Source organism: Lichenostomus cassidix, chromosome 1 (assembly GCF_008360975.1).
Source record: "Lichenostomus cassidix isolate B80296 chromosome 1, HeHo_3.0, whole genome shotgun sequence".
NCBI lineage: Eukaryota > Metazoa > Chordata > Aves > Passeriformes > Meliphagidae > Lichenostomus > Lichenostomus cassidix.
Window position 1 is genome coordinate 14,638,712 of NC_139479.1, and position 24,428 is coordinate 14,663,139.

The 24,428-nt window shown below is 39.5% G+C and overlaps 1 protein-coding gene across 4 annotated transcripts in view; it reads left to right on the top strand.

The window, feature by feature from the left end:
• SH3KBP1 (SH3 domain containing kinase binding protein 1) overlaps positions 1-24,428 on the top strand; it is a 213,010-nt gene that overhangs the window by 72,336 nt on the left and 116,246 nt on the right. For all 4 annotated transcript variants that reach the window (XM_085050989.1, XM_085051006.1, XM_085050998.1 and 1 more), the window contains one exon: positions 4,758-4,881. In XM_085050989.1, coding sequence (XP_084907115.1) covers positions 4,758-4,881 — 124 coding nt within the window. The remainder of the gene's footprint in view (positions 1-4,757; positions 4,882-24,428) is intronic.

Genomic DNA, 24,428 nt, shown 5'->3' on the forward strand with positions numbered 1-24,428 from the left:
CCCGAGCTCTCTGTGGGGCTTTCCAGTGATACCTGCCTTGTGAACTTGGTTCTGGGAAGGGCTCTTGAGGTCAGCAAGCCTGTTCCAAACAGGGTCACCACAGGGATTCCTGGGGAAGGTTCTCACACTGTGTCCCTTAGAGGAGACTCAGCGTGGCTCAAACGTCCTGCAGTACCAGTCCACCCTCCCTGTTCTACTCAAGGGCAGATTGGCCCACAGTGAGTGGTGCTTGTGGCTGATTAGGGTGTGAATGTATGATTAGGGTGCTGTAGTCAAAATACCGCCAGAAACCAGTGCAAAAGTCCTGCTTGGGAGATGCACTGGAGTCCTTGCTGGACAGACAGCAGGTTGCTCTTTTCCCAGTATTTTAAAGCAATACAATGTAGTCAAATATCTTACCTGTTCAGTTTCTTCTGTCTTTTATTACAGAAGCTTCTTTTTCAAGACACAGCAGTCCCTGAACTTGAAACTGAACTATTGGCTTATGTTCATCCTCCTTCAGCATTCAAATTCAGCTGTTCTTGAACTACAGTTGAAAGTTTGCTTTCTACTTGTGTACATGGAATTTCTTCTTTAAAAGAAATAACATCTACAAAATTCAGCTTGAAATCAGAACTAGAAATAGATTTTGTCATGCACTGGGGAAAGTTCCCACAAGCCACCTTTGATATGCATGGGTTTGCAAGCTCATTTGCCTACTCTTTCTTTGTGTGATAGGCTTCAGCTCCTTGCAGATCTGGAATGACTGGGTTACATAGAGAGATTTCTACAGCCATTACTGATGCAGCACCAAGCTTTCAGGGCCATTGTTGTTCATTTATGTAGCTCAAATATGCAAGGTAGTCATGTGCAGTGTACGTTTTTGCAGTAAAAAGAAGTGAGCTGACTTGATATGTCTATTTGGCCAGAGTTGTTTGTGTCTGTTTTCAGTCGGTTTTTGAGAAGAAATACAGTTTTGAGTAAGGCACTTTAGTGTTTTAGTGTAATAATCTGTTTTTTAAAGCAGGTAAGAGCAGGTGTAAAGGGCTATGTCAGTATTTCTGAATTTAATAGCATTAGAGTCTCTTTCTTTGGCCTGGGGGTAAGGGTGCCTGTCTCTGTTTGGGTCACAGCTGAAGACAGTTTCTAAGATCCTAAATTCCCCAAGGGTGAGCACTACAGAAGACAAGACAGCAATGAGGCAGAAGCACCATACTAGAGAGAGGCTGTAATATCAGCACCAGTGTTTGCTGCAGGCTGCAGTGGTGAGGCTGCTGAGGCATTTGTTTGGTTTTGTTTGCAAGTTTTTAGTCTTATCCTGTAGACTAAGACCAGGAATTGAAAAGATGTGCAAAGGTGTTAACGGTGGCATAGCTTAGAGCAGAATGAGTGCCAAGTGCCTTAGATACGGGATTCCCATAGGGTATTGCTAAGTATGAATATGTTTCTGGTAAGATTTTAGCTTAGTAGGGCTGGATTGATTTTTGCGTGATTTCTGTTTCACTGTTTAAACAATTCTTCACTTTTTCTTCCAATTCCCTCCTGGATCTGTAATTCCAAGATGCTGGGGCTCTTCATGCCATGTTGCTCTGGTCAGTAGCTATGAAAGTTTATGACCCTTGTCATGAGCATCCAAGGAGACAGTAATAAAAAGTAGCTCAAAAAGTGTTAGGCACAAAAAAAAAGAAGTCCTTGGACAGTTTAGGTGACTGCAAGGTGCCAAATCTTCTATATGAATTTTGGCTTAGTGGACACTCAGCACGTGTGTCTTTCCTCTTTCCATGAATAGTGTATGAGAAAGGAAGTGTAGGACTCCCCACCCTACAAACAAATGCCAGTGTTTGGGAGTTTCCTTGTATTACTTTGCTTTTTTTCTGGAGCCAAACAAGGCTTTTTCAAAAAGCTGTCAGCAGCAGCAAAGGCACCATGTCATTGATCTGGAGAGTAAAGGGTACAACACTGTTTTCTGAAATAGCGATTTTCTCTGTCAGTTTTGAAGTTGCAAAGGATTTTTACAATTAAAAAATATTGTACTGCTGTTTCAGAATTTGTGAGTTGAGGATTGAGTTACATTCTGACATAAAGAATGAAAAATAACACAATAATGACACACAGGAAGCAAGTTCTGGCAAGATGGGGTCTTCCAAAGGATGTTGTCTTGTGGTCTTGCTCACATGAGAATTCTGTTTGACTCACAAATTCTGTTTAAACAGCACATCATTTTTTAATACACAGTGAGTTTGTCACCTAGCTGCAAAATAAATGTAAAGCTTTGGGTGAAGTAATTTATTATACATTTGATTTTTTAAGGCTGTGAAAAAGAAACTTGTGGAATAATGTATGTGTTGATCTAGTCCACTTCTTTTAGAAAGCGATATATTCTTCTAAATGCATACAGTGTTCTTAAATTCTCACATGGTTCACTTTTCTACCAGAACTTTGCACAATATTTCTTCTAACAATAGTAGCACTTATCACACAGATATCATTATATCATCAATAACATTTGTTATTTCAGTTATTATGGTTACTGTGATGAGTTGTCTTTTGGATAGTATTTTACCTGTGTGATGGCTCTAGATAAAAGATTTATCGTTCCCTCCACAGGCAGTTTATAAAACTTTTATCTTTGCTAATGGAATACTGATACACAGAAAAGGCTTTGGGCAGATTAATGTTGTATTAATGTTGCATGGCTAATACTTCAGCTTTGAAATACCAATTAGTCTGGGGAAATAAAAGGTTAGAAAAACAATTATGAGATTCAGGTTTAAGGTGAATCTTATAGAGAATAAATTCGAAATTCTTGCTTTGCTTGATGCTGATGACAACTTCAGAAACTTCAAACAGAAATGTGCTTTCTATGGTTTAGTGCTAATGTCTGATATGCTGAAAATCTAAATCAGATCTACTGTATTTCCTGTGTGTGGTGCAGTGCTGTGGGATGTAGAAGAGGGCAGTGAATATAAGAGTTGAAAGGGAGGAGGAGAGGTAGAGGTTTTTATAAGGGGAAGAGTTCATCCAAAGCCATCACCTGTCTCTGATGCCTGTTTGATGTAGATCTCACAAAATTTGCAGATGACATCTAACTGGGGGAGCAACTGACATGAAGGCAGGGCTGCTGTTCAGAGGACCCCAGGCAGGAACATTATGGAATCCAGCAAGGACAAATACCAGTTCTCACCCTGGGAAGGAGCAATTGGTGGCAGACCTGCAGAGTGGGATCTGATAGATTTGGGAGCAACTGTGCTGAAAAGGACCTGTGGGTCCTGGTGGGCAGCAACATAAACGTGTGCCAGTCTTGTACCCTGTCATTAACACAGTGAGCAGCATCCTGGGCTGCATTAACAGCCTGCAGATGGAGGGAAGCGATAATCCTCCTTTACCTGGCACTCATTAGTCCACATCCAGGATACAGCATCCCATCTTGCATAAAGGGAAGATACTGCTGAGCTGAAGCTAGTTCTGTGCCTGTGGAAGCTGGAGCACATGCTCCTGTGGAGATGCTGAGGGAGATGGGGGCTTGTTCAGCCTGAAGACAGGGTTTTTGGGGGATCTTCTGGTACATATGAGATTGTTATTCAGGAGACAGAGATAGGCCCTTCACAGTGATGCCTGGTGGGCAGGACAGGAGAGAGCAGATGGGACTTGAAAAGAAAATTCCAGGCAAGGTATAAGGAGAAGTTTTGTCATTATAAAGTCAGTCAAGCAGTGGGCTTGTACAGCCTTTGTCCTTGGAGGTTTTCAAGACCCAGCTGGGCAAACAGCCTTGAACAGCCTGGTTTTAACTGTAGAGGTGACCCTGCTTTGAGCTGAATTGGAAGGGACCTTCTGAGTTCTCTCTCAGCCTGAGTGGCTCTGGCTCTAGGACAAAGATTGGAGCCAAAGCTTTTTTTTTCCCTTATTTTTTGGGACATGGTAGTAAGCAAATGGTTCAGCCTCTGCAGTGTGTCAGTTACCTGTCTAGAAAGTGGAGGTAGTGCTTTTTGTCTGTTTCAGTGGTGTTTCAAGATAAGATACATACAAGGTGATGATATTTTGGATGCTTTGTCAAAGTGGATGTAGGCAACAAAACAGTTAGGCTTTTAAAGTCTGCCAAAGAAGCTGACAGAGACATATTGTGCATCTCTAGCAGTAACTGTGAATTCTTTGGAAGCTGTTTGCTGTGGATTTACTTCCATGCAGCCCCACCATATATATTTTCTCCATGTGCCGCCAAAGAAGTCGATCACCTTAAATGGTAGTGAGGAGCAAAATGTGTCAGTGTTAGCAACAGCTCTGACAGCAGGCTCTCTATATGCTTCTGCCAATTATGGTAGCATTTGTCATATTTTCCTAGTTAATATTTTTCTTCCTGCTGAGGTGGCTGTTTCTGTGGGCTTCTCATTCGAGGGGAAGCAGACCTAGCTGCTTTTACATCAGGGGCACTGTACTGGTTCTGCCCTGTGCATCAAATGAGACACCTTTTTCTTTTCCCCCCTCACACCTTTCAGCTTTGGTGATCTCAACTGAGAGATTTTTAAAGCTGTCCTACAGTTTTCACACACAAATAAGGAATTATTTTAAAAAGAAAACGAGTAGTGTCCATTGGAAAAGGTTACTGAAAATTACTTTCTTTTTGTGGCATTTCAACTTTGTAAGACTCTTTGAAGTAACATTAGAGTAGGCAGAGATGTGTACATAGAAGTTTTAAGAAACGTTGGGAGATTTAGAATATTCTGTAATACCTTTTTTAACTGTTTCATTTTTTCTTTTCCCTCTCTACCTGCCTTCTGCAGGAAATAAAGAAAGACATGAAGAAAGAAAATACTGCCAACAAACCACCAGAGAAGCCTATAAATGAAGTTTCCAATGGAAGCCCTTTACTGTTGTCTGAGACAATTATTAGAACCAACAAAAAAGGTAAAGTATATGGATGTTTAAATGCAGATTAAAGTCAGGCCTTCCAAAGAATAAAATGTAAACCTTCCTTGTTTCTAGAAATAAAAGAGTCTATTTAATGAAAAAGGCATAGCAGGATTAATAGTAGTAAAAAAATCTTTGTCCTCTTGGACTGGCATATATGGATACATGTATTATGTCTAATATTTCCATATTAATGTGCGCAGACATCCCTTTCTTTTTAAGGAAATCCCTCCTCAATACATTTAATTAAGGAAAGCTATATGAGGAGATTGCTAAAGCTTATTAAAGTAAGGAACTGGCAGCTTGTATACATGGAGGTTTTTGCACAGTGATGTCAGTCTACATTCACATATTCATGCTTTATCTGGGAGAGTTCAAAAAAAAAGGAAAAAAAGAAGTGGAAAACATAAAACTTAATGCATTAGTTTCTTGGGAAGTGTCTTTCACTGTCCTCTGTTTGAGTCTGGAATGTGTGCTCTTCATGTCTGGCTGGACTCCCAATGCAGATTCCTATGTAGGGTTTTGGGTGCTGAAATGAAAGCCTCCAAATCCTGTGTCTCATTCCCTAGGTCCCAGCCCTGCTTCAGAAATATCAGAACAAAACAAAATATTGGCTATAGAAAAAGCTGGATTTTTCTTTAGGTTATGTTTATGCTCCTGTTTGTTTGTAGGAGGACAGTTGGCTCTATACAAGAGATGTGCTGTAATTTTTTCTGGAGAGGTTTTTCCCTGGACAGTTTCTTGCTTGCTGTCTTATATAGAATAATCTGCTGTCATTAATCATTGCTGTAATGTAATTTCCATTATGGCATGTCTTGTATAGTGTTAGGACTATGCATATGGACATTTCATCTTAGGTATTATCAGCAAATATTTTATTTGAACTGCAGTCTGAGTAGAGTTCTTAGACTTCAGGTTTACAACTGCAAGTGAAGGAGAATTAATAATTTCTTCAAAATGTATGGCTTCCTTTAAAATGTGAAGGAGGCTAATCTCTACCTTTTTTGCAAAGGCTGATGTCCTCTGAAAGAAAAGATTGGAAATAAATCTCAGAAAACTTTGTCTTTTGAGCTTGTAATGCCGTCTTGAATCTGGAGACTTGTCCAACATTTCTGCTTTGGGTCATAGGTTTTTCAAGCAATAGCAGAATTAAATTACTGAGAATTATTATTTTTCATGGCTGCTATACAGAACCATATGAGTAGTTGGGAAATTATCTAGGGACCAAGTTTGTTCCATATTGCTTCAGCTGCTATTTGGAGAAGGCTAATAGCTGTGGCAGATGCAGAGATTTGGTTCAGTCACAGGGGGATAGCACTCCAAATATGGTTCTTAGAGAACTTTCTCCTTCTCTTTCTTCCCTCTGGCTGGAAGGTTTAAAGGATTCGGGAGAGAAAGATTTTTCTGTCTCTAGCTGAAGAATACAAACTCCTATTGAATATAAAATTTCATACTTACTGAAGGGAGAAAAGCAAAGTCTGACATGAAGATCTGTAAGTTGAGGTAGGGGATAGGTTTGGAAATAGCAGATTTCATATTAGGTTGTTATTTCATTGGGTTTTGTTGGTGGGGATTGCACTTCTCGTGGACACCTGTACATTGTGTCAGGGTTGGTGCACTGTTCATGTTGGCTGCTTCTCCCCAGCCATTTCCATTGCTGCAGAAAAAGCAGGTGCAGGATGCCATGCTCTGGCAGCACAGCCAAGGATACATGGAGCACAAGGCCAAGAGAGTTTCCCCTCATTTTTCCTGGCATCGGTTTGAGTGTGGTGCCAAAGTAGCCTTGTCTAAGTGTGGAGAGCTGAGCAAGTGGTTAGTGCTGTGTTCAGGAAGAGTTTTCTAAGATCTATGTGGCAAATCTCTTTGTGGGAAGTGTTGCTGTATTTTACTGAAGAGGGAGCCCTAAATGCCATGGGTGTTATTTTCTTCAAGTGCTCTTGTCCTGGGATTTTTATTAAACCCTAACTCAATCTGTTTACTGATCACAGAATGTGACCTGAAAAAGCTGAGAGAGGGTACAGGACATTTGTGTCTGGTTCATTGTTTGGTTTGGTTTTGTTTTTTCTCCTTGTTGTTAGGAAGTGAGAAGGACAGGGATGCATCTAAAGGTGTTTAGCCAATGTTCAGCTGTGAAAATGGTAGGCAGTATTATTTATTTGCTTGGGCAGTGTAATCCTGCTGCTTGGAACTTCGGAGCAGATCCTGTGATGTGGGAGTGAAGCATTCTGTGCTGCTGCATTGTTTTTATTACCAAGATGATGATAAGTGATATTCTACTGCTGTGGTGTTGTACTGTGTAGTTTTACTACTTAACTTGGTTGGCCTAATTTAAGTGTCAGCACTTTAGCAAGCATTTACGTTTTGAGGAGAAGAATCTTGGCCTCTTGGGCTTCTGGCTTGTACAGAGTTTTTCCTTGAGAAATATTGACAAGTGTCCAACAGTGGTACTTAAGGAAAATAGCTAAGTTATTTGTAAGAAACATCTAAGTAGCTAAGAGGAGAAGAATGAATTTGTGAACTAAAAAGATATTTAGGATCCAACTTTATATCTTGTTTTTTGTGCTAATTATTTTGAAGTAGTGTATCGAAATTAGGGGTTCTAATAATAAGATCAGTGTAAATTGAAAGTGGCTGCATAATATTTATTTGCTGACTGGGGTAAAACCACAATAGTAATGGGTGCTACTGCTTTGGAATACACATGCAATGTAAGAACAAATTAAAATTGGTGTGACCCCCACCAGCAGTAGCCTACCTGTGCTATTACTTCCATTACATAGTAAGGGTTGCAACTGGTTGTACATCACCATTTGTGAATCATTCAGGTTTTTCTTACAAAGACCAAGAGAAGATGGAAGGATTTGATTTTGTCTGCTTTTCATTGTGGGCAGTAAAACCAGAACATGTCTCAGCCTTTAATGTTTCTTGTTGACCACAAATATTAGTGACCTAATGGAAACAAACAGTAGTGACGACTGCTGTGGTGGACATAATTTAGGAAACTCTGTTCCATTTGGCCTTGATGCATATGTGTAGGTATTTCTTCTCTTTATGGGGTTGTAAGTACGATCTGTAAGGCAGGGCTACACTTGAGAAATAATGGGGTAATTTTCTAGCTCTGCCACAGAGTTGCCAAATGGAACTTTTGCTAAATCACTTAAGCTGTTGGCAAAATTACCACACCTGTCTTCCTAGGTCAGTCATTTTAATATGTACTGATTTTTTGGATAGGCGGGGCTTTATTTTTTCTGATTTAATGCGGTGACAAATCCAGATTTATGAGTAATTTCCATGTATTTCAGGTGTATCTGCCTTGGGCTGCCTATTGGCAAAACGTGGGTTTATACCTGCCTCTAAGATGTTGAGATCTGTCCAGCATGGCAGTGACAGCAGTTAACACCCAGCAAGCAGCATTTTAGTATAGCACTGCAGTGGGTTTGTGCTTCACCTCTGAAAGGCTCAGGAAAGGACCCTTTGCTCGAGTGCAGGGATGGGGTTGGGAAGCACAAAGCCATTGTTCCCAGGGCTGCAGCAGCTCTAAGCTGTTCTGATGGGTGCTTCAGCTGCTGCATTTCCAGCCCCATCTAGGGAAAAAGGCTGTGGCTGTGTGGCACCTGTCTGAAGCTGTAGGAATGCCAGATGTTGGTTGGCTTGCCATATCCATTGCCAGAACCTGGGAAGGATCATTCTTTTGCGTCTTCCTACAGTTCATGGGCCAAGAAAATCCTGTTCTTACCATAAGTCGGTCATTGATTTTATCTTTTCACTGCTTCAGATTTTTTTTGTTGGCATGTAGAGCTATTGTTCTAAAACTTTTATAAAGCTGACTTTTAAAAATATCATTAGAAAATAGCCTTTTTCTATTTAGAATTGGCATTGTTACACTTTGGTTATAAAAGGGTGGGAAAGCCTTTTCTTCCCCAAGAACATTTTCAGATTGTTTGAAAAAAGCAAAATTATTGCTATTTTTGCAACTACTTAATAATGCAAGAAAATTAAAACCAGGTCTTGGAACAGAAAAACACTGAAAGATACCTTTTTTTTTTTCCATAAATGCTTTTCCAACATGGTGAAATTCCATCTCTTCTAAGTTAACTTTCAAAATCTAAAAACAGGTCTGAAGTTGTGCAACTGTTTCAGATCTGTCATAAATTCAGTACGATCTTCATTCAGGTATAAAAGGACATAATGGAAACTTGTCTGCAATGAACTTTTAACTGTTAAATGGCCATAGCTTATTTTAGACTACTTTTGTTCTGATTTTGAGTATCCTATTTTTAAGTACCATTTTCATTGTGTTATTTTGTGTGTCTGGGAACAAGTGCCCACTTGCTTAGGTCAAGCTGCAGAGCTGGAACTGATAGACTGTATTTTGTAAGTAAACTAACAACAATTGTTATATGAGTAAACATATTTGAGGCAAAGATATATTGCCTTGTCAGATATATTTGTTTTCTATAAACTGTAATTGCACGATGCATTGAGCCAGCAAATCTGGAACAGTTCCTCATGTGTTACATGTTCTTAATCAAAGCCAAATACTGAAAGCAAAGAAAGTTTTTTCTAGCTCTCTTGAGAATTATGTATTATACCTTCCAGCCTACATTTAAATAATAGAGAGCATTTGCATGTTATGCTAAAAGGGAAGTTTTGTGAAAATAAGTTTGATATTTAAAAAATATTTAATTTAGGAATAAATAACAAGTCTGTTGTACGCAAAACTGAGATTTAAGTCCATTTTTGTAAATTAGAGAACTGGGAAAAGTGTTTTGCAAGAAATACTCTTCATCATTTTGTTCAATAGGTTTTTTTTATTTGGATACAACAAGGCACTCCGTTTATTAGAAAGACAAGCTGTTGGCTTCTCAGCATATGAGTGTGTTGAATCTGAGTCTTATATTAAAGAATATATGTAAGCTATAGTTCTGGCCATATTTTTCAACAGAAAGGCAAACCTCAAAAATTTTCATAAAATATTTTATTACCAAGCAGTGCAAGCAACTGTCTTTGTCATGCTTGATGAGGTGTCTGACCCCTAGTACACTCAGCCTTGGTTTTGCTTTCAAACACGGTAAGTTTGAAGGCATTGATCTTTCTTTTGGTTGGATTATCCTTCTGCTGTTTACACATTCAGGCCCTCTCCACAGACAGGCTTTGGTGTTCCCTTGCAAATACTGCCAGCTTCAGAGAAATTATTGCTGGTAGGAAAAAATCCCTTTCATTTTTAAGATCAGCTAATTGGTGTATAATCAGTATACAGTTTACACAAATGTGCGCAAGAACATACTGCTCAGCCTATTAAGGTTAAAATATGCATGCAACACATGACACCAACCCAAAACGAGACATAAAAAATTAATGGCACAGGAAACTTGAATGTGCAAAATATTTATTCTTTGAGTTTAAATACCATATCTTCATATGCATATGTAGCGTCTCAGATAAATTATTATTCCTTATTATTTCCTTTAAAAGTAGTGTTTTTTGAAAATATGGGTGAAAATTATCCCAGTATCTAAGTAAGCTACACTGCACTGGAAGGCAATGCTTTCAGTTCAGAGAGGCAGTAAAAGACACCAATCTGTGCTGGACATGTGGTTGTGTCATTGACATGACTTTTTTCTTGTCAGGAAGAAAGACCTCAGTTCTGTCTTCTTGGCAAGAGTGGAATGGGTGCTCACTCATTCTTTTCAAGCAGATCTTATTTCCAAGTTCTATTTAAATAATGACTTGATATACATAAAATTTTTTTTTTTTTTGGTGTTACCGTCATTTGCTGCACTGGTATTCAGTTAAGGTTTCATGATCTATCCAGATTCCAGTATCTTGTTCCAGAAGATAATTTCTTTTCTCCTCATTTATTGTGTGGTGGCCCCCATCTTCTTTTTATTCTAATTGTTTACCCCTTCTTTTCAATTACTCCTTTTTTGTAGTCTTCAAAATGCACAAATGCTGAGCCCTGACTTTAGCTTCTGCAATTGTGCATAGTTGGATCCAACCACTGGTGTGGAATGCTAATGAGTATCATGAGGCTCTGTGCAGGAGCAGCCTGTAGAAGCAAAATGTAGAAATCCCTCTGGGTTTGAAGTGTAATTCCAGGTTAATTCTAACCTCTGGACATCTTCTGTTTGCCTCAGTGGCTGTCTTGTGTGTCATATATTTAGCTCTAGGAATCCCTTTCATGGACCATGCTGTGAAACACTGAACAAAACCACAGCCACTGCATCAAGGGACTAACTATACATTCACCTGTATGTGTATATATTATGTATGAAACAAGGTAACAGATAACTAAAAAAAAAAAAAAATGCAAGAGAAGATGCATTATTTGGGTGATTGCTAGTAGGCTCTTTGCAGGTTTCTTGCAGACAGATGACACATGTTTAATAAAACATTTAGGTCTGAATCTGCATTTGGAAACTGGGAGGTCAGTATGGAGCAAATTGGGACAATGTTTGGTTTAGAATTTAATTGCATCCTGTTGGATGCTGGACAGGACAGAGAAGAGGCAGAGGATGACCTTTTCATATGGAGTCTAAGGAGCTGTGGGAGAGCAGTCACTGCTGAGCATTCTGAGCACCTTACAGATGAAATAGAGGGAGGTAGTTATGGAGACAGATGTGGACATCAGTTAATTTGTTGGTTGGGTTTTTTTAAGCTAGATCCAGAATTATATTTGTATCAATGAAACAGCAGAGACAAGTGAATTATTAAGAAAGCGAGTGAGATGGAAGTGAAGTAGGGGAACAGGACTACACGGACAGTTGAAAGAACAAGGAGAAGAAACTCTTTTCACAAGCACTTTATGCACATAGCCAAAAATGCTGCATTTGAGAGAGTTTACAGAGTTGTGGTTTCTCTTTCATGAACACTTAAAAATTTTTTTTCAGTCAATTAATAGATTTTTTTTTCATTTTTAAAGCTTTGCAATACATTTTACATGCCTGAAGTATAAAATGAAGTCACGTATGTAATTTGCCAGTTGTATGAGCATTTGCTAGCTTGCTTTTATCACAGTGTGTGATAAATGTCCAAAATGTACTAATCAAGAGCAAACTAGTCAAACTCAGGTGCAAAAGGTTTTTCTATTCAAATTTATATTTATTGAGATCTCCTTTAACGCATGCAACAACCAATAAAATATGGTGGTTGTTAAAGTAACAACAGCAATGAAACTTCCTCTTGTCCCAAAACTGCATTTCCTCATCACAAAAGAGACTGTTTGTTTTTCCACAAGGTTCTGCAGAGAACTATCTGCCTGCTGCCAGCAGTTCCCTCCTTCTCACTGCTGTTGGAAAAGTCACTTGGCACTCAGCAAGGCCTTGCTGCCTTTGAGGTCTGTCCCTGACCTTTTGCCTTCAGACTGAGCTGTCTGTGTCTGTCTCCTTCAGCCTTTCATCTGGGTGGTGTGGGATTTTTGAGAAAAACATGCCTAACTTGATTATCAGACCAACTTTTTTGCCCTGTCCCTCCTGCCTTGTGATTAAGGAATGGCAGGAGACCAGCAGGGTGGCTCACCTGATGCTGAGCCTTGGCCAAGGCTTTGGGATCTCTGTGTATTTCCCAGTGCCAAGACATATCTGGCAGCTGTGGTAGCAGAGAGTTGGACTTCTTACTCTGTGGTAGAGACAATGAAAGCAAAGGAGAAATGAAGGGATATTGTTGTGGAATGTAGAAGACAGCTCTTATCTGGACTGAAAATCTGGGGAACTTTGACTGAGCAAGTTAATATATTTTCCATGAGCTCTGAAACTTTGCAGGTGTACTTTAAACTGGGTCAGTAATGCTTGCCTTCTATTCCTTCAGTTAATCTTTATGAATTTGTAACTGCTAAGTTAAACATGCCCCTCTAAGCATGCAATCACACTGGCAGGCTGATCCTCTTAGTTCAGAGCTTCTTTACCTTTTCTTGTTTGGGTGGTAGCTGGGATGGTGTTGCATTGCTTTTGAGGAGACAGGGAACTGGGGTCAGCCTTTCCTGTGGGCTGGAATTGGGGCTGTGCAGCTGTTCACATCTTTCCCTCATGGCCTGTAGGTAAGAGTAAGCTTTGCTCTATAAGTTGGAGCACTAATCAGCATCCTGAGGTAGCTGAAGGTTTCTGGCTCCTGTGACAGCCATAAAATCCTTTGAATGATTTCTGGGGTTGTAGGTGACAAGCAGGACCTGTCAGCAGCTTCCTCAGGTCTCCTTCAAGTTGCAATGTCATGTAACATGAATTGAAGACCTAAATAATTTGCATAAATTATTGATATGAGAATTTCTTCTTTAACCCATTAAGCCCTCCTCTGTAAAAAAGATTTTTGGATGGAGGTGAAAGTTTAATGTAAGCATATGCCTTTGTACTATTTTTTAAAAAAAGCTCTATACTTGCTCTCTCTGCATTGGCATCAAGTGACTTACTCTGGTGCTGTTGGGACACTTCAGTGCAGGAAACTTTTTGATTTCTGTCGACTTGGACCAGAAGGTAACTACAATCATTATTCAAGACCTTTCTTTTCTGATGGAATGGTATTTATAAACCCAAGCTGGAACAAACTTCTGCAGAGAGAGCTAGAATGTATATAGCAAAAATGAGCTGTGGCTGCTGGTGGGAAGGAGCATCACTGTTTGGGTGGTTTAGGAGAGCTGAGAAGAGCTCTGCTCCAAAGGATGCTGTCATAGGAGCCTCTGTGAGCCAGGTTCTTGTGGGAGTTTGGATAACAGTGTGTGTCTGGGGAAGGGCTTTAACTCTGAATGCTCCTTGCAGAGGTATTTTTCACCTGTTCCTTTGCTCTGCTCCCTCTCCCATGTGCATACCTGCAATCTCTAGAGTGGTTTAAGCAAAGCTTTGCTGTTGGTTGCAAGTGGCAACCAACTGTATGAAAACATTGCCCATAAGGCACATTGTTTGGGCTCTTCTATGAGGTATGATAGATTCTATGAAACATTTTACTTTCAGTAATTGATAGAGGCTTTAAAAACATGCTTCTGATAAAGTGACATCCCTGGAATAAACTTGTCACTGCATTAATTTAAGTTATTTTTCACGCACTGTGCGAAATACTTTGATTCATCAGGTTAATAGCCCCTGAAGTGAGGGAAGTTTGATTATCTCCAACCAGATTTGAAAAACACATGGAAATATCAGACAGTGTTGACAATGCATGACCTGGATCATCCTGAGTAAGATGGCATTATCAGCTTTTTAAGCTTTCAGGTTTTGGATTCCTGTATTATGTAGGTACAGTAACTTGAGTAACAAGATACTTTGCCTGCAAAGGTATATTTCTTGTTTCCACTGGCATGAAGTTTCCCAAATTTTATTCATTGAGTACTTTGTGCATGCTTTATCTTATTTCAGAATTTTCTCCTTTACAGTCTGCTCTATCATTATCAAGGTGCACACAGCATGGGACTTTGTGCTGTTGTTAATGGTGTGTTGTGTTGTATAGCACAGTTTATCATAATTTTACGGTTCTCTCACTGTTTTCTAATGTTATTTCACAGTTAAGATGCACCAGTAGTTTGCATTAGTTCCTATTCTACATCTTTTTGCATTCCCTTTTCAATTATAAATGCATGTTTGTGCCTGTTCCTTTCTTGCTGTTAATTTGTGGAATCATCCTCTATAAAAATTCAAAGCATGTTGCTGATGATGGTTAGTTTCCCAGCTCATTGGTAGGGTGTTTGTGCTTGACAAGGGAGTGAAATGTGGAAGTGCTGACAAGTGGCTGATGGCTGATTCTTGGCCCCAAGCACAGGATTGTGATATGAAAGATTATTATTATCTGTCACACAGCAAGAGCCGTTATTTCCTAACTTCGGCGCCGACTTTATTTAGAAACAGAAGTGGAGGCTGGGCAGAGTTCCTGGTGGTGAGAAGCAGCTCCCTGCAGATGCCCAGATTAGCTGGGAATGAGAGTTGGAGTCAGCAGGGGTGTAGTGCCACTCGCATTGTTGTCTGCCTGGGCTGCATTGCTCTGCTGAAGGCACTCATGGCTTCAGCTGCTACTGCAGCATCTTCTGTGGCTGCGTATTTGTAAATCTGCCACTCTGCTCCACAGACTTCCAGGGAGCACTGGCACCACTGTGACAGCCCAGAATATATCTGCTTTCCCCACAGAAATACTTGGTTGTTCCAGAATCTGTTTCTAATACTGTTTTCTCTAGGGACCGGATTTTACCAGCTTTCTACCAACGCAGTGCTCATCCTGGCACTGAAAATAACCTACTATGGCAATTCACAGATTAATACCACACTATTTTGACTTCCAGTGAACTCTATTAACCATAATACTGTTACTTAAAACACTATTTATTAATACCTTTTTTTCATTGTATTGTGATTATTATTAATGATGTGTCCAAGCCTGATGGCATTGTTAAGTCCCCTTTAAGGATTTCAGGCATTTACTTTGTATTTCCAAGCTGGTTGCCTTGTCTTATACTAACATGTCTTATTACTATACATTTAGTACCAGGTGTACCTTGTGCTGGCTTCTGTTAGGCTCCTGCTAGATTCCAGATGTTCCTGCTCTATATAGTCTGGTATCTAGCTCTGCAAAACCTGCAAGATGCAATGTCAGCCATTATTGCTTCATTTTGCAACAGCAGTCATAAGACTTGGTGTTTTTCAGACCTAGGAATTCTCTGTTAGCCTACTGACTCAGCACAGTGTTATCCTAAATTACAAGGGTCACAGTTACTTCTGGGAATTCATAAGAGGTCAGGAAGTCTCCAGGAAATTATTTAAATAAGAAAGGTCCAGTGACCTTAGGAAAACCAAAAGATTCAGTCACATGCCTGGCAGTTACGGAGCAAATAGAATAGTGGAAAACAAAAGTAACACACATTGAAAGGTTAGCCTGAGGCTGTAGTTTCAGAAAGATGTTAAGCTTGCGTTACCACCAAAAAAAAGACCCATTTTTTCTATTTTTCTTCCTGGTACAGATGTTTGGCTGCATGGTGGGCCAGGCAAGGAGAATGCTCAAGGTTAGCATTCAAATAGCAAGGAAAAAACCTTTTTTTCAATAGCAGGTCAGTTCCTTGCCTACCTCCTCACACTGCTTCGTGAGCACTTGTTCTGATAGGGCAGCAAGGAGCAGAGGGATCAGCAGCGCTGCCTTTTATTTGGTTTCACGTCAAAATAGTTCCAAAAGTTCTATGAGAGAGTGATGGATTGTCAGACTTTTTTAAAGCTGGTTCATAGTCATTCAGTAAATCAACTGCTGAAGAAAATTGCTCTCTTGTTAGTTTGAATTGTCAGTGCTGCTCTTCACTTTTCTCTTGTGCTGGAAAGGTACAAGGATTGGTCATTGTCCAGAAGAACAAGCATTGCTGTTGCATACAGAATTCTTCTAAACAGACCCCTTCTCTCCTGCCAATTCTACATCTTGTAACCAGAGAACTGTTTTGGAGATGGATTGCATTACTGACACAGCTGACTTGAGCCAGAGGCCTATTTATTCACAGTTTTTAAATCTGGGGAAGTATCTTCTCATTCATGTAACAAGAGTAATGGAAAAGACAAGAGGAACTTAACAGTTATTTTTAGGAAAAGATAGTGTTTATCCCAGCAAAACTAAAAAAGTTGTTGAGACATTACAAACTTGAAACCTAGACAGTTGTGGTTTTGTTCTTCCGTAATTATTTTAAAGTGAAGGAATTTCTTTTAATGTGTACTCTACAGTCCTGTCAGCTCGAGTAGTCCTCCACATACATTTTTATTTCTAAGCTAATTGGTATTTTCCCATGTCTTGTATGAAAAAAACCCTAAAAAGCTGGAAATCAATAATGCCAGAAAAGTAGTAAATCTGATAAAATGCTTTCAAATACACAAAGTACATTTTGAGCACTTTCACAAATGAAAGTACTATTATCAAACAAATGCACCGGCGTAACAGCTGACAGTAGTTTTGTAGCAGCCTGTGTGATTCAGGAGGAGAAAGTACTGAAGGGTGTACTGATGCCATTAGAAAGGCTAACAGAATGGTAAGGTATGAAAGCAGCCTGCCTGTCTTGCCTGGCGTCAGAACTCTGGAAAACTCCTGTGTAAGGAAAACAGAACAAAAAGTGAAAGGAACAATAAACTGGAAGGAATTGCTTGATTCAACATGGAGAGCACTTTGGTTAACCTGATGCTAAGGAACCTTAGGTGGAGTTCTGGTGAAAGTTTGTGGTGGTGGCCAAGTGCTTCGACCTGGGGATAGAAGTAGTTTGTGTAATTCTGCTGTGGGGGGCAGGAAAGACAAGGATTAAGGAAAGTTTTGGTGGCAGGCTCAGTAGGGGATCTTGCATGCAGTTGTATCCTGAGACAGAATTAGGAGAGCTGTGCAGCTGGATTCCAGGAATTAGTTAATTTGGCAGGAAGTTTCATCCTTGCACAGATCAGAACTGACATGAAGTCATCCCTACTCACAGCGCGTTGTCAGAAGTGGAAATGTTTGTGGCCCTAGAGGCAGAGCCAAAGGGTTTTGAGGTGAAGAGTCATGCAAGTATGACATACCCAGATGTATCATGGAGTGGGGAAATCTGGGTTAGCTGCTGGATGAGGGATTTGCAGCAAGCAGAGCAGCAAAGGTTTTTGACATGAAGTTTTGTACAGCTTAGGAGTTGGTGTTTAGTGCAGTGTATTAAGACTGGATTACTTCTGTACAGAAATCTTTCAGTGTCTAATTTAAAATCCATGAAAACTAGCAAAAAGCTGAAAATACAAGGCAAGTAAACATCATTAGAAAGGTAATTGGCAATAGATCCCTTGAATAGGAGACAGAATGCTTAGTTTGTTCATCACTTGCTATTTTGAGAATTATGGGAATTAAAAGGCAGACAAGCATTTATTATAAAGACTGAAAACGCAACCAGCACATGTTCTGCAGTCAGGTTGTAGGCAGTTCTGTGCCAAAAAACTGGGTAAACAAGTGTGAACTGACCATTTCTGGAAGCGGGCAGAGTGATTAAAATCTAGCACGAGTTTGTTTGAACTATGCCTTTGCTGTATTTTGGGGCTTCTCCACCATTTGTGTTGTGAAATCCATTGCCTGATGCAAGAGTGGCACACTGCTCAAGTGGTTATTTGAAGTTAATGTTTAGAAACATACTGCAAGCTGCAACCTCTTTGGGACCAAAAAATATTTATTGTGGAATTGGACCACTTTCTGGCAGTCTGCACTGTAAAGGAGACAGCTCTTTAGTAGCTATTTCACTATGTAAGGTATTAAAGATTGCATTAGATTTTCAGCTTCTCAGTGTAAGCACTGGACCTAACACAGAGAAACTACTACTAGCAGACGACTGATTAGTATACAATATAGAAAGCTATGGGGATTTTATTTTCTTCCTTTCTCTTTTTGTCTAGTTTTTCCAATCCTAAATGTAGTGTGGGAGATAGAACTGCTTTTGAAATAAAAATTTAACTAAGTCCTTGAAAAGAAAAAAGAAAATTTGTCATAAAGAGATTCTTCATATATGCCATATATCTTCATGAAAACTTAATTTAAAGATCCTGTAGGACACCTATTCTAAACCTCATTTCACAATATGAAGGTTCTGATGTAGTTTTCTCAATACACAAATTCTGGTTTGCATATGAGAGAAGAAAGTCCTTGAAATCATAATAGCAAAGAGAGTGTTGTCCTGTGACAATCTGGAGGCCTTTGCTACTAGGAGTTTTATTCTTGTTTCCTAATGGAACAAATTTTTTTGAGAGCTTCTGTTTATTTGCCCTATTCCCCTTGATTTTTTGAACCCTCTGCATGATACCAGCTAGAGCTGGCAAAAGAGTTGATGTCTTTAATACATTTATAGGAGCATAATAGTTGTTTTAAATTGAAAGCTGAATAGAGGAATGTGACACAAATTAGTGCTCCTAACTGCATGCAAACCTCGGTTTTGAGAGGCAACAGGCAGTGGCCAAGTCACTCAGGTGTGCTGGCCAGTCAGTCAGTACCTGTGCTGCTCTGAAGCAGTCCCAGCATCTCCTGTCCCTTTCCCAGCTGGGCAGAGGTAGCATACAAGTGGAAGCTGGGGCAAGAGGTGGTGGGAGCAGGTTGAGCTGATAAGAAGGCACTGTGTGCAAATCCATGGTTCTCCAAGCTTCGTTAATTCTGCTGCTCATGAAAGAATTATTAGATTCCTTTGGATGCCCTGTTCTTCATACCAAGATGAGGTAATTTAATAACATGGGGACATACATAGAAGTTTCACATATTTCTAGGCAGAAAAAACAATTCTTTTTTTCACTCACCTTTATGTCATCTTTGTCAAAATAAAATGAGGAGCGAAAATGAGGAAGTTTATTTTCCTGATTTCTCTTTGAGGATAAAAATAAATGTGAGTTCTGGGGTATTTTTGTTACAATGAGGAAGGTTTCATTTCCCCTTGTATTTTCAGCTACCTTAATGGAAGTCTTACCAGTTAAGAAGAAAGAGAAGAATGAAAAGTGCTAAAGAAAGACTGTCTGCAGCTCCCTAGTGAAATGCCAATCCTCATAGTCTACAGTTCTAGTATTTGCATTCTGATCCCAAGTGGCATTTGCTGCTGGTAAAATCCTAAGGGAGTTTGGCTCAGCCTGGGAAGCTGAAGGATGGGTTATACTAACATGTTATTTGTAAACAAGGAAAGGCATCAAATATATGAAATCTGTTTTCTGTGGGTTAACTGACAGCTCTCTGCTCTTGGCATCTTTACCTGTCACAGGCTGACTCACAGAAAGGAGAATGCCTTGGAGATGCTTGGTGGGGTTTTAGCAATCAAGCTGTAGACAAGGAAGATTAATGACAAAGAAATAATACAGAATCATGTGGCATAAGGAGTTTAAAGAGTAGCCTTAAAAGAGGCATAGCTGAGGTTGGAATGCACCTCTGGAAATGGTGTGGATCAGCCCTCTGCTCAAGCAGGTCCAGCTAGAGCCAGTTGTCCAGGATCATGTTCAGTTGGGTTTTGAGTATCTCCAGGGATAGAGACTCCACAACCTCTCTGGGCAACCTGTGCCAGTGTTTGATCACACACACAGTAAGAAAAACTAAACAAAAGAAAACAAAACAAAACACCCCACCCTCAAAAAACCAAAACCAAGCCAAAACAAAAAAAAACCAAAAACCAAGCGAAAAAAAATTAAGAAAAATGTTAGCTGTATTCCATTAACCAGAGATCCTGGTCCAGTCCTAGTCCATCAAAATCACTACTTTCCTGCTTTTCTGGCTGCTGACCAAATAGCATGCTATTGTACAGGCAGGAGCTTGTAGTCTTGAATGCTCAGGGCATTGTTATAAGTTGTAAATTATTGCAGAATGAAGCCACATCACATCTCAGACTAGTTCCTTTAAATGTGAACTTACTACTCTATATATACTAAAAGTCTCTTTGAGGGAATTGATCTATAAAGTGTCGTTGTACATGGAAGAAAAAGGCAAATGTGGACAGGAAGGATGAGAGGATATCAGGAAAGGCGAGGAGAATGTATTGTGGATGGGTGTCAGTGCAGGTGAAAAAGGAAAAATGAGCAAATATAGGCCATTGAGTCCATTAACTCATGCCAGAAGACTCAAAAGTCCAAGAAGTGTTGTTGCACTGCTGTGTCAAGCTCTGCTGGAGTGTGTCTGCCTTTCTCACAGACAGAGAAGCATCTCAAGCACAGGTGGCTCAGGTAACTGTCCTGGGCTGGTCCCAGGAATGCATTGCATCCTTTAACTGGAAACTTCCAGCACAGAAGCTCTTAGAGGTTTATGTGTATTTCTTTTAACACCACATAGCTCCATCCTGAACAGCGCTGAAACAATTTAATTTTCAGTTGCCTGTCTTAAAAAATTTACTTGGGTGATTGTGCTATCAGTCCTTTATTTCTCACTTTCATAGCAAATTAGTCATTTAAAACAAAGGATCCTTATATGTGGACCAAAGATTAAAGTGATGAGAAGTCTGAATATGTGCAGGGTAACTGAGGGGTAAATACAGCCATGGAAATAAGGACAGGTAATAAGAATAGAAGAAAAAAAAATTAATGTGTATTCAAAATTGGAAGATAACAGTGATGCCTTTTATAAAGAAGCTGTTCCTGAATCATTTGAAATCAGCAGAGAATCAGTCAGGAGGAGAGAAGGCAGATGATAAATGATTCATTGACTTGCCTCCTCCTTGAGATTCCTTTCTTTGCCAGCTTGAGTTAACAGATGTCTTAAAGATTATGAATTCACAGGAAAATAACACAAGACAATGGGCAGCCAAGACTGTATTCTGATAGTCTAAATATTTTGTTCCTCATATTTTATCAGCTATTGAATCTCAAAATCTAGAAAAGCTCTTATATTAAGGAATGACTTTGCTCACAAACACTGTGGTTCAGTGAGCCTTTCAATGAGAAGTGGTTCTCCTGTACTTGAACTAAAATCTGTTTTGTTCATTGTGACCCAGCCTTTGGTTGCAGGCAAATCAGCTGGGCATGGGGAAACGTGAAGACTGATTTTCTGTTGTGCTATAGGTCAAATATCAAAGTCTTTTTGCAGAACTTTGTGATCATTTGTGAGAATGAATTTCAAAAGACACTTTATGGTATGAAATCTTTAAAAGTTAATTCAGAGCAGCCTATGTTTTCAGCTTCAGTAGGGGACCATTTCTCTGCAGTCACTATTCACTAGGTGGGATTCTTGCCTTAATATGCTAATCCCTTCAGGGATCAGGAAGTTCCACCACCTAGGTCTGTATTGAAGATGCCAAAGAATACTTTAAGAATACTGGGACTTGTTACAACAAAACTCTTGCAACCCAAAGGAAAAATGGCAGTGTATTCTTTGTGAGTTTCTACATTGAAAACACACTGCACTTCAAGTGCCAGAAACAGAATAAGATGTGGAATAATTATTCTGACTCAAAAGGGGTTATTGATATACTCCCTCTTTAAGAAAAAGGCTAGACACATTGGTGAATATTTTATCATTCGTGTGGATCTCTGTGCTAACTGAAGTGAAAACTGAAGGACTGACAGCACTGAAGTGGCTGCCAATACTCTGCACTGTAAAAGTACCGAGGGACCATGTTTGCATAGTCACTCTGTGCTTGTCTGCAAGCAAATGTGTCACTGTGAAGTGCTAAGTTCTGCACAGCAGTGTTGGTCTGCAGATAGATGGACTCTCTGTCTCTGTCTTCCTCTGTTTCCTCATACAAATTTGGCTTTGTTCACTAAGCTATGTGGAGTTCAGAGGTCTTTTACATGCATACATATCCATTGCAAATTGATTTGCAAGAGCATGTTTACCCTCACAGTGAAGGCCAAATGGTCATCAGATTTGCTGTCATTCCAGCTCTGGGTTAAACTTCATCTGTTGGAAAAGGATACGAAGCAGTGCTGTGTTTGCTTTAGCCTGTTGCTACAGAGTCATCGTCCTACCTCGGTGCACTCTTTTTTAAGTATAAATGCTTTCTTTGTCTTTACAAAAATTTAAGTTGCAGTTTTAGTGGAGGCTTCAGCTCTCTTAGTGGGTTGTAGCATACTGAACATCTGTGAGCACCACAAAATAATAAAACAAGGTAAGTGATCTAAGAGCAGATAAAGAAATGTAATTTACTCAAAAAAAAAAAGAGAAACTGACTTAAGTAATAAGTTACTTAGAGGGCTATTTCTGTAAATAAAAACATATGAATCACCTCAGAGGCAACTAAGTTATCAGATGTTTTGCTTGCTTCGTCATCTTTCTCAAAGGCAAAAGATAGTGAATTGCGCAGAGCTTTACAAATTTTTATATCATGCTTTCCTTGCAGCATAAAGATATCAAGTGTCTTTTGTGAGGTGCTTGATTAAAAATTTTGTCTGAGATATGGAGTCATAGATTTGCTTTTGTTATTTTTTCATCTTAGGTGCTAGATGCTTAAATAAAGTTTTCTATATTACTCGATTTCCTTATTCACTGTATTTCAGTAATCTAAGCAGTACATACTTTATGAGAACAGCCAGGGCTCATATTAGTTCCCAAGTGCTGCTTTTTGTGGAGATATTTAGACTGATATTAGTAGATGATTTAATATTTACAGATGTCCGTATCAGGACATGGTGTAGCTCATAGTAGCTCTGTAAGCAAACATACTGCTGCTATTCATAACATACAAAATAACTCTTGCCCTGAGGACAAATATGAGCATTAGCCTGGAAGTGGAAGTTGTCTGTGGCTGCAGCTGTGCTGTGGGAATGTGGGTGAATGCGAGGCATGACCGGGAGGTAGCTGGGAAAATCAGCTGAAATTCCTTCATCATTCAAGGGCTGCCAATGGAAGCTGCATACTTCACCTGTTGCCCTTCTCCACGCAGCACCACAGACTAATCAGAAAAAGCTGATTAATCTTTGATCTTTCTGAAGCAAGATTTTAGTGGATATTTGTACCTGAAGAAGAGAGGAGCAGCACATGATAAAAGGACTGTAAAAAGTGTTGATCATGTAGTACTGTGGGAGTTATTGCTGCCTGTTAGTATCTCATATCTCAATTGGTTTTGTGCTGAGGGGCTTTCCAGTTTCCCTTTATGTCAAGAAGCTCCCTTGAGTGAGGCTGTTTCTAGCGTTGTAGCTTCAACATCTGAAGAGAGTTGTGGTGACACTGGAGTGCATCCTTGGGCCTCTAGACAAGAGTGAACACCATATGGAGACACAGCAGTGCTTCCAGTAGCTGGTGGAGCAATTACAAAGCTTGACTATTGCATTTTGTTCAATAAATATGAAAGTCTTTAAAGTCATGACTGATCAGTGGGCTGAGATGGCAGCAAGGATTTTAGAAAAGCTTATGTGTGCATAGTGGTTAAATGAAAAGCATTTCTGTATGTGCTTTCAAATGGATGGAGTAGAATTGTAGGCTGATCATGCATATCTGTGACCGTATGCACAGCTGGAAAATAAGGTTAAACCTATGACTGTGTTATCCTACTGTCTTAATCTGTATATTGAATAATATTAATACAGAACAGGAAATATGTTACTGGAAAAGTATGTAGTAATTGTAAATCTTGTGGGTAACAAAGCACCAGGAGTATATAACAAAAATTGCGTGCATTTATTTTTTCATATTTTAATAGTGGTTGCTTTTAATTATGAAGAAGTTACAGGAGAATTTTTTCTTGTACTGACACTTTTAAGCAGTGTGATTGATACATGTATCACTCCAACTCACTGCCATAATTTTCTGCCCTCATAAACAGAGTGTATCTGCAAAACACATCCAAGTGTTCTTGTTGTTCTAAATTGCTTTGTTTCATTATTGTAAAGACAAAAACGCATCCCTGCAGGATTTAAGGGGCTTTTTTGGTCAGGCAGGGAAACAGAGTAGTTAAGGAAACTATGAGAAATGAACTGGGCAAAAGAACAGGGTGTTGTATATTTGTGAAAAAGTGTTTGGATGGAGCGCATTGGGCCCATTATTGGGCCACTTTGGACCAATATCTTTTCTTGAGGTTCTAAGATGCTCCACGGTTTTGGTTTTGCATTTATGCTGCATACATGTTGTTGGTTTAGCATTAATGATTGCAGTCAAGCAAATCCCTTACACTCAGGGCTATAAACCTCTGAATGTGCTTAGTAGCAGAGGAT